Consider the following 17,102-nt stretch of genomic DNA (forward strand, 5'->3'; position numbering starts at 1 on the left):
TCCCTTGCCCCTTTTCTTTTAATAAGTTTGTAGAGTAGCATCTATCTGGCTGTCGAATTAGTCTTTCTGCATGCCATTCTTTCTTTTTAGTATATCTATCCTTTCCCATTCCTCAACTTCTAACATTGTTGACCATTTAAGAATTGACAAAGAAACCAAGAATCACTTGTTGCAAACTTTACCTCAATTCTATGTTGTTGTTTGCTTCACTCAGGAAAAGGAACTGGAGGTTTAAACCTTGGAAACTTCTTCGCAAGCCGTAAGGGCTACAGTCGAAAAGGGTTTGACCGCCTTAGCACTGAGGGAAGTGACCAAGAGAAAGATGAGGATGACGCAAGTGAATCAGAAGAGGAGTATTCCGCACCTCTGCCCACACCGGCACCGTCCTCCTCCTGAACACCAGGCTTTGATTTAGGTTGAGCGAGATTTTACCAAGTATGCCAGATTCCTTCCCTTTAGCACGTTTAAAGTTTTGTGTATTTAATTGTAAACTGAACTAGTCTATGTGGGACTGTACACATTTTATTTACTTCCTTTTGGTTTAGTTGGCTTCTGTTGCTAGTTGAGGAGTTTCCTGAAAGTTCATAAGAGTGCCATAGTCTTTATCTGAATGTAGAATAGAGAAACAGTCCTCTTCTTCCGTCACAGTACTAATTTAAAGGATGGAATGTTTGCTTATTTACATTTTTGAGACTTTTCTATGGATGTAAATAACCCCACTCTCTGCTTGAACACAGTATTTCTCCATAGCACTTCCATTGCCACTGTCTTTCTTTGGTGCCTTTTCTGTTCAGCATTCTCAGCCTGTGGCAGTAAAGAGAAACTTTGTGCTACATGACGACAAAGCTGAGAAACTTTGTGCTACATGACGACAAAGCTGCTAAATCGCCTTCTATTTTTTTAAAATCACATTATATTGCAGTGAGAAAAAGAAAAAAAAGTCTCTATTTAAATTCTTTTTTTTTTAGTTTTCTTTTTTGGTTGGCGTGTTTCTGGGATGTCTTATTTTTAGATGGTTATACTGTTAGAACACTATTTTCAGAATCTGAATGTAATTTGTGAAATAAAGTGTTTTCAGAGCATTAGCTGTCAGTGTATTTTGCAATTTTTCATATTTGCAAACTTTTGTAATAACTACACAAACCACAGATATAGTACAACTTTGTCAATGTCTTCAACCAGAAAAAATGTGTTGTACTGTATAAAATATAGAAAATATTTTGTTATGTGGGCAATATAAATTGAAAACCAGACGAAGAATTTACATACATGTGTAAAACCAGGCTTTCTTAGAGGGTTCTTGCCTTTATATTAATCAGAGGGTAAATTAATAAAAGGTGATCATAGCTAAGAGGAAACGTGTCTCAAATTACATATGTAAATGAATCCATCAGTGTAGGTTACTACTCATAGTTTTCCAAGAAAAGAATTTACCCAAATACCATTTATTTATTGGACTGTTCATCTATTATAGTGATTATAAATTATGTTTAAAACATCTTTTTCACAATCTATCAGTGCAGTTTCATATGCACCTGATAATTTTCCTTTTCATAATAATCAGACTCTAGAATCCTTTCTTCAAAAGGCCTGCTTGCAGTTCAGGCATCTTTCTTATTAGTTTGTGGAATACTAGAGATTTAATTGACTGACCACTAAAATAACACAGAGTACTTTGTAAAAAAAAAAAAAAAGTTAGGCTATCTTCCATCTGTTTCACTTAGAAAAAAATCTGACTTAACCTAAATTTTCATTTTTTCCTTGATGGAAAGATTTCTTCCTGTATCTTTAAGTCAACTTCTTGTTAAAACTTAATTTGGGCATCCTTTCCAAGTAGAAATTTCACCTTTTTATGATTTTGCCTTCGTCCTTCTCAAATGAAGAATATATCTTTCCTGTCCTTGATCACTCCTTTATTCTCCTTTTTCTTCATCAGTGGTAAATATGTTGATTGATGATTGTCACAACAACACTGTTTTGATGTGTATGGGTATTCCTTGTATATTATACACCCACTCCTCAGTTTATCAACCAGGTCATTATGTGAAAGTCGGTGTTACAAAAAAATGGAAGATGGCCACATCAAATACACAAAATGGAGGATGACTACATCATTACATAACTGCCAAATTACATCATTAAATAACTGCCAAACCACTGAGAATCATGGCCCAGCCAAGCTGACACATAACCTTAACCATCACAGCTAGCATTACTCTCACCTCACACCTCGGCATTCCTTACTGCCAAATGTACATTGTTAATGTGCAAAATAGTTGGACAGTAGATGTTTTACTATTGTTGTAAATGTGAAATGGATAACGAGATAGTCGATAAGTGAGAAGCAGGTGTATGTATATATATGTTTAATTGTACTTTAGATGAAGGTTTACAGAACGAACTAGTTTCTCATTAAACAGTACACATATTGTTTTATGACATTGGTTAAGAACCCCACGACATATCAACAGTCTCCCTTCTCGACCTTGGGTTCCCTATTACCAGCTTTTCCGTCCCATCCTGCCTTCTAGTCCTTGCCCCTGGGCTGGTGTGCCCCTTTAGTCTCGTTCTGTTTTATGGGCCTGTCTAATCTTTGGCTGAAGGGTGAACCTCTGGAGTGACTTCATTACTGAGCTAAAAGGGTGTCCAGGGGCCATACTCTCGGTGTTTCTCCAGTCTCTGTCAGGCCAGTAAGTAAGTCTGGTCTTTTTCTTATGATTTAGAATTTTGTTCTACATTTTTCTCCAGCTCTGCCCGGGACCCTGTATTGTGATCCCTGTCAGAGCAGTCAGTGAGGTAGCCAGGCACCATCTAGTTGTACTGGACTCAGTCTGGTGGAGGCTGCGATAGTTATGGTCCATTAGTCCTTTGAACTAATCTTTCCCTTGTATCTTTTCTTCATTCTCGTTTGCTCTCTAGGTGTATATTTTTATTTCAACATCAGAATTAATGCCTAATGCCCAATGCCCAAGACACATGTTAGGTTGGCTTTGACGTTTTTCAAATTTTCTTACATTGAGGAATTTAGTTGTTGACTAACAAAAAGTCATCTTTTGTAGTGCAATATTTAATCATGGGGCCATTAACTACAGTTTTTATGTTATATACACCTAGTCTTGCTCCTAAACAGTTTTACGATGGCTTAGTGGATGCAAAATATAGATCAAAGTGACAAATTACAAGAAGGTGAGAAAGAAAAAGGGAAAACAAGGATAAAAATGGAAAATTTGATATAGGAACAATTCCTATTACACTTGTTCGTGGAGAAAAATTTGGCTCCAAACTTTCTAGCAGCTCATTAAATAAAACTTGATTAGTTACATAATTTATGAGTCCATTAAACATTTAGTATTCCTAATACTAAGACCAGAAAGAATTCACTCCTAAGAAATCTGACAAAAGACAAATACATTTTATAGATCTGTTTCTTACATATGCCCCTTAATATAAGCACATGGCATTATAAAAAGTGAAATTCAGGGGAAAAAAAGTCTACTGGGGGCGTTACAGTCCTGACCTAGTTTACCACCCTTATTTGTCTCACCTGGCTTAAAGATGATAGACTAGAAATGAACAAATTGCATTGCCTTCAGGCAATCTCTCCACTGATTGTTGTACTTTGCTGAACTTCAGTTACTGAGTCAGTTTGAGATTTATTTATTGAGACACTGGGAAGTGCCCAGAGGAATGGTTCCCAGCCTTGGCTTCAGTAGAATCACCTGAAGAATTTAAGAAGGAATTGGTTGGGCATTCCCTCCAGGGATTCTGATTTAGTTGGCTTATAGTGGGATACAGGCGTCCATCATGTTTTTAAATTTCCTCAAGTGATTCTAAGGTAAGCCGTCATTGAAAACCAGTGTTCTTGAGAATGGCTATTCTACCTTAACAGTTACGACAAGTAGATAGCTGTATTTTCACATAAATCATAGTTCACAAATGTTTGGAGAGGGAAGAGAGGTCTGGGATGTTTTGATATAGCTGTTAGTACCAAGATCAGAATGCCTTAATTGTTCAATGTATTAAAAAACCAAAAACCAAACCTGTTACTGTCAAGTCAATTCTGACGCATAGCGACCCCATAGGACAGGGTAGAACTGCACCAAAATTCAGATATGAAAGAAGAAAATGTATTTTCTGTTCTCCAAAACTGAGTACATAATTTACCAGCATACAGTAATAAAGTGCAAAAGTTCAGATATACCAAGATAGAAAATGAAATAACAGTTTATAAAAACAAGTTCGACAATAGAAGAGAGGACCCTTTTCATTTCTGAACAAAAATGCATTTCATCATACATACTCTTAAAATGAGGATGCTACTTATTTCCTCTGTCATACTATAGCATTCTCTATGCCTTTAAAAAAGTACCAGCTGGCAAACTGAAGGGTAAGTTGGGTCCTTTCTGATCCTTACTCTAGCCTCATACCTCTTTGTGTAATAATTTTATCTTCTCAGCAGGAGATTTTCTCATAATTAGGATCAGAAAGATCAGAAATTCCAAATTCTAGATTTGATTATTTCATATACCATTGTATTAACCAGATTTCTTTAGTAGTAAGTCACAACAATTCAATTCAAACAGATTTAAGGAAAATAATTATTATTACTATTATTAATATTTATTGACTCACATAACTGAAAAATTATGTGACTCAAGTTGGGCATGGCTAGATCCAGGGACTCATATGATGTAATCAGGATTCTGCCTTCCTCCATTCCTTAGTTTGGGCTTCTATATGGTGTTCACTTTCATGCATACTCTATGTGGTAATAAATGTGGCAGCCAGCAGCTTTAAGTTTAAATCCTACCAGCATGAATTCTGAGATTTGATAATTTCTCTTTTTTGAGAGTTCCAATACGTTGACTGACTGGCTTAATTTGGTTTGTGTGCCAACCTCGAAAGCAGTCACTGTGGCCATGGGAGGTGTAATGCTCAACTAACTAGAGCCAGACCTTGCTTACATGTCCACCAAAGGAAACAGAGGCAGAGTCAGCCCCACAGTAACGACACTGATGAGTTGGAAAGCACTGGTTTCTCCAAGAAAACTTTGGATACTATTGCCAATTGAAAAAGAGTACATTCTGGGAAATAAAAAATAGCAGATATTCACTTCTGTTACATGCAATTCTCTTAACCATAATATTTCTCAGATAAAGGGATTTACTAAAATACGTATCTGTGTGGCATTTAAATTATTACATAAAAAAGGAACATTGAGCAACTGTCTATACCAATGTATATATGAAGAATATAGCCTCAGAAATGTTAGTGTGATGCTTAAATTTATACCGACAAACAATATTGAATACAAGAAGTAACGTTAAACCTTGGCTTCCAACAGTAACAATGACAAAATACATAGATACACGTAGAGCAAAGAGTAGAGATTTGAGGCCAAAAGCTGTCTTCATTTATGATTTCTACCCAACCAAGGTTGATGGAAACAGGTAGCTTACAATCAGTAAAAGAGACAGCTGCTTTAGTGATGAAAAAGTAACCCAACAAAATTTGGGCTTCATTCAATCCTACTTGTTGAAAAATAAACACACAAGCAAATTATGATGTCTTTTGTCCCAAATTTTTTCTCTGAAAATGTCAAAACTACAGAAATGTTGAAGACTATTACAATGAATACTCATATATCCTTCACTTAGATCGACCAGTTGTTAACATTTTGCCATGCTTGCTGTACTTCTTTCATACACACACAAACACACCCGTAACGTACTTATTGTTGCTGAACTATTTGGAAATAAATTGCAGACATCATGACCTTTACCCGAAATTTCAACATGTATCACCTAAGAAGTAGGGCATTTTCCTACATAACACAATACCATTATTATATCTAAGAAATTTAACACTGATCGCTTAATATCAACAAGTATATAACCCATATTCAAATCTCCAGTATCCTCAAAATGCCCTTTGGAGCTTTTTATTTTTGATCCAGGATCCAGTTAAGAGTTACACAATGCATTTGTTTATCATATCTTTTTAGTTTCCTCTTAAGTAATTCTCTTGCCATTTTTTTTCTTCCAAAACACTGACATTTTTTAGTGTTCAGGCCACTTGTCTTGTAGAATGTCTCACAGTCTGGGTTGATCTGTTTCTCTTTATGATTAGATTCATGATTGTGACACTGCCTACTTTCTACTGCCTGGTATTATGAGGCACATGATGTCAATTTGCCCCATTACCAGTGATGCTAAATTTGAAGGGCTCCTTCACACACCTATTTAAAAAAAAAAAAAAACCTCATTGCCGTTGAGTCTATTCTGACTTGTAGCAACCCTGTAGGACAGAGTAGAACTGCCCCATAGGGTTTCCAAGGATTGGCTGGTGGATTCGAACTGCTGACCTTTTGGTTAGCAGCCACAGCTCTTAACAACTGCGCCACCAGGGATCCCTCACACACCTATATTAGGGGTCAAAAGCTTTTCCTCTTAAACCTTCAAACACCACTGAATTCCATCATCCCTTCTTTCCCAGAGACCAGGGCTGTTTGCCCTCTATCTTCTTGCTAAGGGAGACTTCCTGGTGATTCCTAAGTATCCCAACCCTGCCTAGCCACGGACACTTCCTTCCATAACTCAAAAGTGATTTCTGACAACTATCTGCCATTCAGGACACATTTCTGAATGTCTTACAAACTAAAAACTCTTGCACCAATGTAACAACTGGCTGGGTATCCAATTATATACATTAATAGATAAGAAATTGGGACCCAAAGAAAGAAATCGTCTAGTGTAGTTATACTAATGCCAATGTCTCTTTGATTTAGTTTCGGGCACTTCAATTTTAGAGTTTATTTTTCTCTAAAATATATAGTATTTTCCACAAGTCAAAAGATTCACAGAAATCTTTAAGCATTTCAAGTTTTTGAAGCCCTTTTCTGAGGCTTCTTTTACCTTTATTTGAAATAAAGAGATCCTTTCTTAAAAATGCAACCACAATTTTCATATCTAGGTGAAATATGTGCCCAGGCCCAAGGTCACCTAATAAAATAGTAAATAAATTGGAAGGCAAACAATTCATTCAACAGCGATTGATTTTCATTATTCACAAAATACAAAGATGAAAAAGGCAGAGTTCTTGTCCTCAAGGGTTTGTAATCTAGTAAGAGAGCCAAAATAAGCCCTTAAATGATTGCAGTATAAGACATAAGAGGAGCACATGCAAAACAAGTATCAAATTTCTGACTGAAGAGCACTGAGACTTCAAAAAGAAGATGACAGTTGAGTAAGGAGAAGAAGGTTCAAGGGAAAATGCTGGTTGTATTAAGGGATTAGTAGTAAGGCTAGGTTCTTTAAAGCACAGGGTCAATTTTGGAGAGCAGTGGTAGATGGGCTGGAAAGCCAGGTTGGTGCAACAAGGAAGGTTTCAAAACCATGAAGAGAAATTTGAATTTATATTTGGACATGTGATTGTTTTATATATATTAATATACTGAAGTCTGCTAGTACAAATTAAAAAAAAAACTTTATTGAACAGGAAAAGAAAAATTAAAATCCAAGTTCTTAGGAAATGAGGTTTTGTTCTTCACATACCTTGGATAAAAGTCCTTTATCAGATATATAATTTGCAAATATTTTCTTCCAGTATATGGGTTGTCTTTTCATTCTCTGAACAGTGTCTTTTGAAGGGAGGTTTTTAATTTCTATGAAGTCCAATTTATTTTACTTCCCAGCAGTGCAGGATTCACAGAAATCTTTAAGAATTTCACAAAGGCTCTGAATTTTCTGTTTCAACCCAGAAAAGAGAGGTGCACATCAATGAGACTTCTATTCCCAGAGGCAATTGCCTTACTTCTCCAGCCTCGTTTCCTCCCACTCTCTCCGCAATCCTCACGTCAAGAGGAGCCATGCTTAACTTCTTTTTTAAATGGCCATATCCTTGATGGCCTCCCAGCTTCTAGGCATTTTTCCAGCTGCCTAGGTAGACTTCTTCCACCAAAGCTCCTATTTCACTGAGTTATAATTATTTAAGAAAGAGAGAGAACTAGAAATTTATTGACTCATTTGTTTATAAAAATTCCAGGGTAAGGCTGGATCTAGGGCACAAAGAATGACATCATGGACATCATGAATCAGGGCTCTCTCTCTCCCGATCTCTTCTCTCAATCTCTCTCTTTCTCCTTCTCTCTTTCACATACACCTCTGTTTTTTTCCACGGTGGTTTCATTGTCTAGAATGTCATTTCTATGTGATTTGGAATATGCCTTTGGAAGATGTCTATGAAAATTTAAGAAGTGAGACACCCCCCAGCTCTCCCATGTCTATATCAACCCCTCAACAGAATTCAGAAATGCAAAAATCTTTTCCTTTTCCTTTTTCAGAAATTAGAATGGAGTTGCAAAGATCTATCCGGCATTTCTCCTTATAGCTCACTCTCTCAAGAGTGAGGGAACTTTTCCCTGAAGCCTCCAAGAAAATTTTCCCTCACTGGCACTGCATGGCTATTTCTGAGCTAATCCTTAGCAAAAGAAATGGTATTTTTTTAGACCACTCAGGCCCATGCAAAAAGCTTGGGTGGGAACAGATTCCATTACCGTCAAAGGCTAGGGAAATGGTAGACAACTAATCAAAATCAGGATTCAGATAAGAAGGAGAAAGAAAAAACGTTGCTGGGTAGGGAGCCAACATTTTGCTACAGCCTGGTTGCAGTCATGTTTAGAGAGGAAAATTCATTTATTGCTAAGTTCCTTAACCTCAAGTAGCTCACAATCTAGAGGGAAATGAAGCATAAATTCATGCAGGAAGTGTGAAGTGGGGGATCAGAGAAGGTGTGCATTAATGTTCAAGAAGGCATTAACTAGAAAAAAATTCAAATGAAAGTTGTTGGTAATTGTAGGGAACAATTCTCTTTGGACAGGTCTCTAGTAGTTAATTCACTTCTTAATCACCCTAGAATCTCTCTAAAAATCACATATTGAATAATGATCTGAATATGTTGTTGATTCTTTTCTAATAAGAATATAATTCCAGAGTAACAACAAAAATTTAATAAAAGTTCCAAATAATGAAGATCCTCAGTGATAGCTGAATGGATGCTCTGAAATAATACCTGCAAAATATTGCACTAGTCCCCAAATTACTGAATTTGAGACCAAAGTTTATAGAATATTTTAGTGTTATTTTTACATCTGTAATGTAAATATTTAAACTCTTTATCATGTTATTGTCTTCAAAATATATCCTTTACCATAGTATATATCCTTTTCAATATTTAGCTAGATTAAAATAGATACATGATTATAGATAAACAGATGATAGATCAATAGATGATTGAGTAATTGATAGACTGACAGTTGTAGCAGGAAGGAACAAAAGAGGGAGGGAAGAGAGGAGGGAAGAGACAGTCACGTAGGTTTGTTGTTAAGGGAGTCCACAGAATAGTATATATAGTGTGGTAAATGACTGACATCTGGTGGTAATACTAGGTAAAAAAATTCATGTGGATCTGTGTGCTTATAAAACAGGTGAATAATAGTTCTGTCTTCAAAAATAATAATTTAAAATGCCGTTAGTCATCCAGTTGTTATATCTACGTCATGTCAAGCATCCAGGCATCTGAAAATACCTGGAATTTCAGGTGTTGCATAGATACTGGCAGTATTCATGTCCTGTTTCCCAACAGAATCACTATTAACACACTGAAAAGGAAATGATTAAAGCATGCTGGGCTTGGGTACTGAAAATAGGAGGATCATTTTAAATAGCCAGTCACTGTCAATGAGGTTAAATGATGACCTATTACTGTATAGTCCTCTGTCTAACTAGATACCTGGCTATATTTATATGGACCTATGTTGGATTGTCTCTTGTTTAAATTAGTAAACCAAGCCATTAGCCAACACATCTTCATTGAGTACCTACCCAGTGTTGAGCTCTATGTAATGTAATGTATAGAATTGTAAGTAGGACATGGTTTCTTGTCCTTACAAAATTACAGCCTCATTGAAAAGAAATGACTAACAAACAAGAAAACAATCACAGAACCCTATAAAACAGGTATATTATGAATAACATAAAGTAAATGCTCTAGTTTGCTCAGAAAATGAAACGATGAAGATCAGAGCTGTAAAGTATGATTTACTGAAGTAGACAGAATTTGAGCTGGGCATCTAAAAATAGGTGGTATAGAATGTGAAAAGGTAAAGGGTTGTGGGAGAAATTTCAGATGACAGTGATAAAATGAGTGACAGTTACAGGCTCGAATGGACACAGCAAACCCATGGAATGGTACGCTGATAAAGAGGGTATGTTGGAAAAGAGTGGTACACTATTTGGCAGGTTCCAGAGTAAGGGGACTTTTAACACTTCTATTTGATATGGTAAGAACTAGAAAGCCTTAGAAAATTTTTCAATTGGTAGTGACACAATAAAAGTAGTGATTAAAGAGGTGAATGTGTCTGTGGACAGAAGCCTGAACTGGAAGGGGTATGGGAGTGAATGAGTCAGACACATCACTGCGTAAGTTTATGAAGTAAAATGATGTAGGAGGGTGGCAGTGAGAACTTAATGGAAAGGATGGCTATGAGATATTTCAAAGGAAATACTGGCTGGACTTGGAGATTGCCTAGATGTTGGGGAATGTAATCCAGAGAACGGAGTCAAAGATGACTCCAGCCATTGATAAGTTAGCTAATGAGGGGAGACTAGCATATGTTGAGTTAGACGTAATATTAAGACATTTAGGTATAATTAGCAAGTGAGCAATCAGATCTACGGAGCATAACGCCAGGAGAGTGAGTGATGAACTAGACACATTGGTTTGGGAATTATCAACGTAAATGTGACAGCTAAAGTCAAAATACTGTAAAGCATTCCAAGATCTTTTGACTTGTAGGCTGACATACAAAAATGTAAAGTGGTTGAGCTCCGACCAAGGCAAAATGTTCTCAATGAGTTTGTGTCCTGCAGAACCAATCTCTGAGGTCCGTGATGGTACACTGGGGAACTAAAGGTGGAGTGGGAAAGGGAGAATAAATGAACTGTTACATGAAGTACCATACCACACATATGTAAATATCAATACTGCATTTCTATGAATACTAGTAACTAAAAAATGACCTCTATATAAAATAAATTTGATCAATTCCTATACTATATATGAAAAGACAACTCACAAAATGAGAGCAAATATTTGCAAATCATATATCTGATAAGTCTGTATCTAGATATAAAATTCATATCTCTAAATAAAACTCTTACAACTCAATAATAGAAAGATAAATACCCCAATTTTTAAAATGAGCATAGATTTGAATAGATATTTCCCCAAAGAAGATATACAAATGGAAGTAAGTATATTAAAAAATGCTCAATATCATTAGCCATTAGAGAAATGCAAATCAAAACTACATGAGATACCACTTTACAACCAAAAGATGGCTATAACCAAAAGGCAGACAATAACAAATGTTGGAGAGCATGTGGAGAAATTAGAACCTTCATATGTTGCTGGTGGGAATGTGAAATGGTGCAGCTCTTTGGCAGTTCCTCGAAAAGTTAAATACGGAGTTACTATATGACCCAGCAATTCTACTCCTTGTATATATCCAAGAGAAACAAAAACATACATCAGTGCAAAAATGTGTTCACAAATATTTATAGCGGCATTCTTCATAATAGACAAAAAGTGAAAACCACCCAAATGTCCATCAACTAATGAACAAATAAACAAAATGTGATATATTCATACAATGAAATATTATTCAGACATAAAAAGGAAAAAAGTACTGATATAATACTTCAACAGTAGATGAACCTTGAAAACATTAAATACTAAGTGAAAGAAACTAGTCCACAGATTGTATAATTTATATGAAAGTCCAGAATAGGCAAATCTACAGAGACAGAAAGTATATTAGTGGTTGCTTAGGGCTAGGGAGTGGGGGAAGAATAGTGAGTGACTGCTAATAGGTATGGGGTTTCCTTGTGGAGTGATGAAAATATCCTAAAATTAGATCGTGATGATTGTTGCATAACTCTGTGAATACTAAAAACCATAGCATTGTATACATTAAATGAGTGAATTTTATGGTACATGAATTATATCTCTATAAAGCTGTTAAAAAAAAAAGTAAAGATACACCTATTGGTCTCTACTCATCTGGAGCAAAAGAGAAAGAAGGAAACCAAAGACTCAAAGAAGAAAACAGTATACAGGACTACTGTATTTTTATGCAAATAGCGGGCACCTTCTATGTTTGTTTGCCAACTGCTCCTTCCCCCAACCCAAGGTGTTTTTGTAAGTGCACTCCACTAATTTCTTTTCACAGCAACATGTAAAAAAAAAAAAAAATGGCATAGCAGCATTTATGAAAATACCTTGCTGGAGGGACAGAGCGGCTGTTAAACAAACATAGAAGGCACATGTTATTTGTGTAAAAATATAATAGCCTACACAAACCACAGTCTCATCTGTACTGAGACCAGAACTAGATGGTGCCTGGCTACCACTACCTACCATTCTGACCAGGGACACAATAGATGGTCCCAGATAGAACAGGAGAAAAATGTAGAAGAAAACTCAAATTCTTAAAAAAGCCAAGACTTACTGGTAGAGACTAGAGGAACCCCCAAAACTATTGCCGAGTTATCCTTTAAACTTTGAACTAAAACCACTCCTGAAGGTCACCTTTCAGCTAAATCAAAGACTGGCTCAAAAAATAAACAATATCACCTGTGAGTACTGTGCTCCTTTAAAAAATCACCTATATGAGACCAAACGGTCAACACTTACTCTAACGCAAAGATGAGAAGGTAAGGGGTGGGGTCAAGAAAGTTAGATTAATGGAAATGGAACAATCAGAATGGAAATAATGAGAATGTTGAAACATTGTGAAAAATGTAACCAATAAAAAATGTCACTGAACAATATGTATAGAAATTATTAAATGAGAAACTTGTTTGTTGTGTAAACTTTCACCAAAAACATAATAAAATATTATACTTAAAAAACAAAAAAAAAACCACAACTGTTCAATTATCTGCAAGCCAGGTAATTCATCATCCATCTCCAAGGCTTGAGAATTCCTGGTCACATGAGAGCATGGCCACAGTTTGGCCATGGAGAAATGCATTCATGGCTTCCAAAACTGAATTATAATTCCTTTTAAAACTAAATCATTTGTACTACTACCAACAGCCTCACTAAGGTAATTCCCCAGGAATACTCTTGTGAAAACACACTGTACATGTCCTGCTTAGGCCAGCTCTATGATTTTGAATAAACAGGCTCCCTACTCCAAGGTCTCCCCTCAACATCGCCTTCCTAGCTTAGGGAAAGACTCAGAGACATGGGAAAGCTTTTGCTCTGTGTGTAAGTCTGTGTCCCATGTCAGAATTTCCCTGGCTGGTGCTGTCCTTCTGTCATGGATAAACCCCCTTTCCCACCCTAAGGCAGATATACCCCCATACATTAGCTTCCCAGTTCAGGGAGCCTCAGTCTGTGCAAATGAAAACTTAAAGGACAGAAGGCCTCTCAGAGGGGAGAAATGTGAAGCTAGCTATAAAAAGAGCTGAGTATATGCTGATGACAGTGGTGGTGGTAGTGGTGAGAACAGAAAACATCCAGCTTTCTGCTTTCTTACTGCTTTCAATGCCTACTCTGGTTGCCCAGTTACACATGGCCTTCCAGCCATTCATCACAGTTGGAGTAGCACGCTCTGCAGCTGGCACCAAACACCACTTTCTCTTCTGAGTGAACTGAAATGTCATATTGCTTCAGCGTCACATTGCTTCAGCAAAGCCTTATATCCCAATGACCTTGGTAATTTAGGTATCTTAGTAAGAATTATGTACAAAGCTAAGATTTTCCAAATTCTATTGTTTTCTGACAGGAAATCAAAGGAAAATTTAGAATTAAAGGCTAATGACCTCAGGATTCTGAGGAAAAATAGAAGATATTACAAAGAATTTCCAACCTTTGTTCAAAAGAAGAAAAAAGCCTCTTCTCTCCAGTTTTGCAAATTGTAAATTGAGGTGAAAGGAGGAATGTGACTTTGGAATAATCTCAGAAATTCTATATAAATTACATTGGATTGTAAATTCCTTAGCAAAGACAAAGTACTATGTGATTGCAAAACAAGTTACTGCAGAGACGAATGTTTTGCCTCATCCAGTTCCCACTGATGAGAATGAGATTCTTGAGAACTTGCCTGCTTTGTTTTTAGTCCCTTAAATGTGGTGTTAGCATCAGTTCTATCCATCAAAAAGCGGGAAACGCAAGATGCTCTACTGCTATCATTCATAAAGCTAGGAAACTTAGTTGAGTGTCTGTTTGCTCTGCCAGGTAATGTAAACAATGCCATAGAGTATGTATAATCAATCACCATGGACTGCTGCCTTAGCAATGATTAGCAAAAAGTGTGCAGGTCAACAGCAAGTGCAGACCTCTGCAGCAAAGAGAATGTCTTGGCTTCCCCAAAGAAACACATATTAACTTAAGTTTTATTTTGGAGAGTTCAGAACTGTGCATAAATGAATGTTGAATTACTTTACCCTCAACATAAGACTCCTAGATAAATGTCTATCCAACAGATCCACTTGGATGCATAATAAGCATCTCAAACTCAACATGTTCAAAATTGAATCTGTCATTTTTCTTCCCCAAACCTCCTTCTCCCACAGTCCTCTTTATCTCCGTGGCAACTCCACTCTTCCAGTTATGCAAGCAAAAAAAGCTTGGAATCATCATTGACTCTCTCTTCCTTTCAACCCTCATATCCAGTATGTCAGCAAATTCTGTTTAATCGAGCTTCAAAATGAAAGAGATACTAACCATTTCTCACTACTTCCATTGCTACCAATGCCATCATCATTTCTCATTTGAATTATTGCAACAGCTTCCCAACCAGTTCTCCCTTTTCTCTCAGTCCATTATCAACCAAGCTGCCAGTGATTCCCTTAAACCTACATCAGATCACATCACTCTTCTAATATCTTCAGTGAGTTCTCATATTACTCAGACTAAAGAAACAGTCTGTACAATGGCCTACAGGCGTGAAACAGTTCACCCTACCCCTCACCTCTCTGACCTCATCTCCTATATATTCTCTCTTACCCTGTTCTAGGTACTCTGCCTCCCTGCCGTTTCTCAGAAACACCAGACACAGGAACACCTCAGTGACTCTGCACTTGCTATTACTTATCTCTGGAATGCTACTTCTCCAGGTAAACTCATGGCTCATTTCCTCACCATCTTCAAAACGTTACCCATCTGTCCCCTCTTCTGTAACTTGCTTTTTCCGCTCCCTATTGTGTTCCTGAATTCACCCATAATATTTTTTGTAGCTGTAATGTATTCATTTTCACTGTTGTATAGTACTCTATTGTATGAATATACTACAATTTATTTATCCATTCTATTGTTGATGGATATCTGGGTTGTTTTCAATGTTTTGCTATGAAAATCCTACTAGAAACATTCTTGAAAATACTTCCTGGTGCAAAATTGTTGGATTATAGGTTTGTACATCTTCAGCTTTACTGTATAATGCTAAATTGTTTCCCAAAATTGTTGTATTGATTTATATTCTCACCAATAACATAAAACTGTATTGTTTGTTCTACATGCTTGCTAATACTTTCATTTCCAACCTTCTTCAGCAGCATCAAATGTGTAGCCAAGACCATTGCTTTATTTGGAAAGCTGGCTTTAGTGCTAAACTTACCTAAGTACCCACTTTCTCATAGTTTATGGCTTCTGGATATTCCCCTCAAAATCTGACAGCTCATCTTTGTACTCAAGTAGATTTTTAAAATTGTTTATCCAGCATTCTAAATTGTTTACTGTAGGAAGGTCATTTAGGGTGCCTAACTCCACTATATTGTCAGAAGGGCAATTACAGATTTTTTTAAATTGATATTTACAAAGAAAGAAAAAAAGAAAAGCACTGAAGAATACTGTGAGCATGCAAATATTTTAGTTTAGTAAGCATCACTAAAAGAATGCCCCAGGTGGAGAGGGGATCAAATTTTTTAAAAGATACATTTTGCTAAAATTGTATTCATTATGAGCTTCCTCCTTAGGGTGGACTTTAGATCTAAGGGTGCATTCTCAGAATCTATGTGAGGTTCACTAAGGTAGTAAAGACTAAGAAGCCAGTGACCACCCCCCTCAAGGTCAGAAGCATCAGGCAGTGTAACACATTCTATAAGCCACTCCTGACTGTAAAGTAGTCAGTCACCTGGGGAGGTTTCAGAAAACATCAGTACAAGCCATCGAGCAAAAAACATCACAATTTCTGGGGGTGCAGACTGGGCATATTTATTTTTAGAAGCTCCTCGGAGGTTCTAGCTCCAGCCAGGGTTGAGTCACAACCCTTAGTCACCTGCCAGGATAAAAATGGACATCTCTGGCCTGAGCCCTGGAATTCCTAATTCAACTAAGCCCAGGTTTTTGCATATTTAATCAGCTCCTGGGTGATTCTTAATGTCACGGAAGTTTAAGGACCAATGCATTTAGAAAAGGTCCATGCAACATGATGAACAGTATTTAAACTACTGGTTTAAGACACCTCACTGAATGTCCCAATTCTTTCAACTTCCATGTGACTCTGGCATGGCCCTGGATTCTCTGAGCCTCAGTTTTCTTTTCTGAAGGAGGAGAATTAATATGCACCCTGCCAATTTCACCAAGCTGCTTCGGGGATCATAGAAGATGATATGTGTATATCACAGCTTTGCCAGTTAAAAGCGACCATACTAAATAGAGGATAACCTTATTCTCATCAGAATAGTATGTCTTTTCATGTGAGATAAAAAGAACATATCACCCCTACTGTAACTACTTCAGGTAAAATTAGCCATTATTAAACATTATGTTTTAGTTTGTGATTAGCATGGCTTAACAGAACACTATATGTAAGTTCCATTCTTAAAGCCTAAGGGGTTTTGCCACTGATTTCCTTGTAGCTATAAATGAATGAGTCTGCTGCTATTTTGTTTATCTCAAGAAATTTGGAAGACAGCTACCTGGCCAACCAACTGGAAGAGATCCATATTTATGCCTATTCCCAAGAAAGGTGATTCAACAGAATGTGGAAATTATTGAACAATATCATTAATATTACACGCAAGTAAAATTTT

At 36.7% G+C, this 17,102-nt stretch overlaps 1 protein-coding gene across 16 annotated transcripts in view; it reads left to right on the forward strand.

The window, feature by feature from the left end:
• Nucleotides 1–17,102, forward strand: part of PAM (peptidylglycine alpha-amidating monooxygenase) — a 358,633-nt gene that overhangs the window by 331,645 nt on the left and 9,886 nt on the right. For 6 of the 16 annotated variants that reach the window (XM_023730151.1, XM_023730152.1, XM_012555162.2 and 3 more), the window contains one exon: nucleotides 215–396. In XM_023730151.1, the coding sequence (XP_023585919.1) occupies nucleotides 215–396 (182 nt within the window). Of the gene's footprint in view, nucleotides 1–214; nucleotides 2,075–15,085; nucleotides 15,186–17,102 lie in introns of those variants that run through there. The other 10 variants (XM_012555161.2, XM_023730153.1, XM_023730154.1 and 7 more) reach the window with 4 other exon arrangements.

This window comes from Trichechus manatus, unplaced genomic scaffold (genome assembly GCF_000243295.1).
Source record: "Trichechus manatus latirostris isolate Lorelei unplaced genomic scaffold, TriManLat1.0 scaffold00032, whole genome shotgun sequence".
Taxonomy (NCBI): Eukaryota; Metazoa; Chordata; class Mammalia; order Sirenia; family Trichechidae; genus Trichechus; species Trichechus manatus.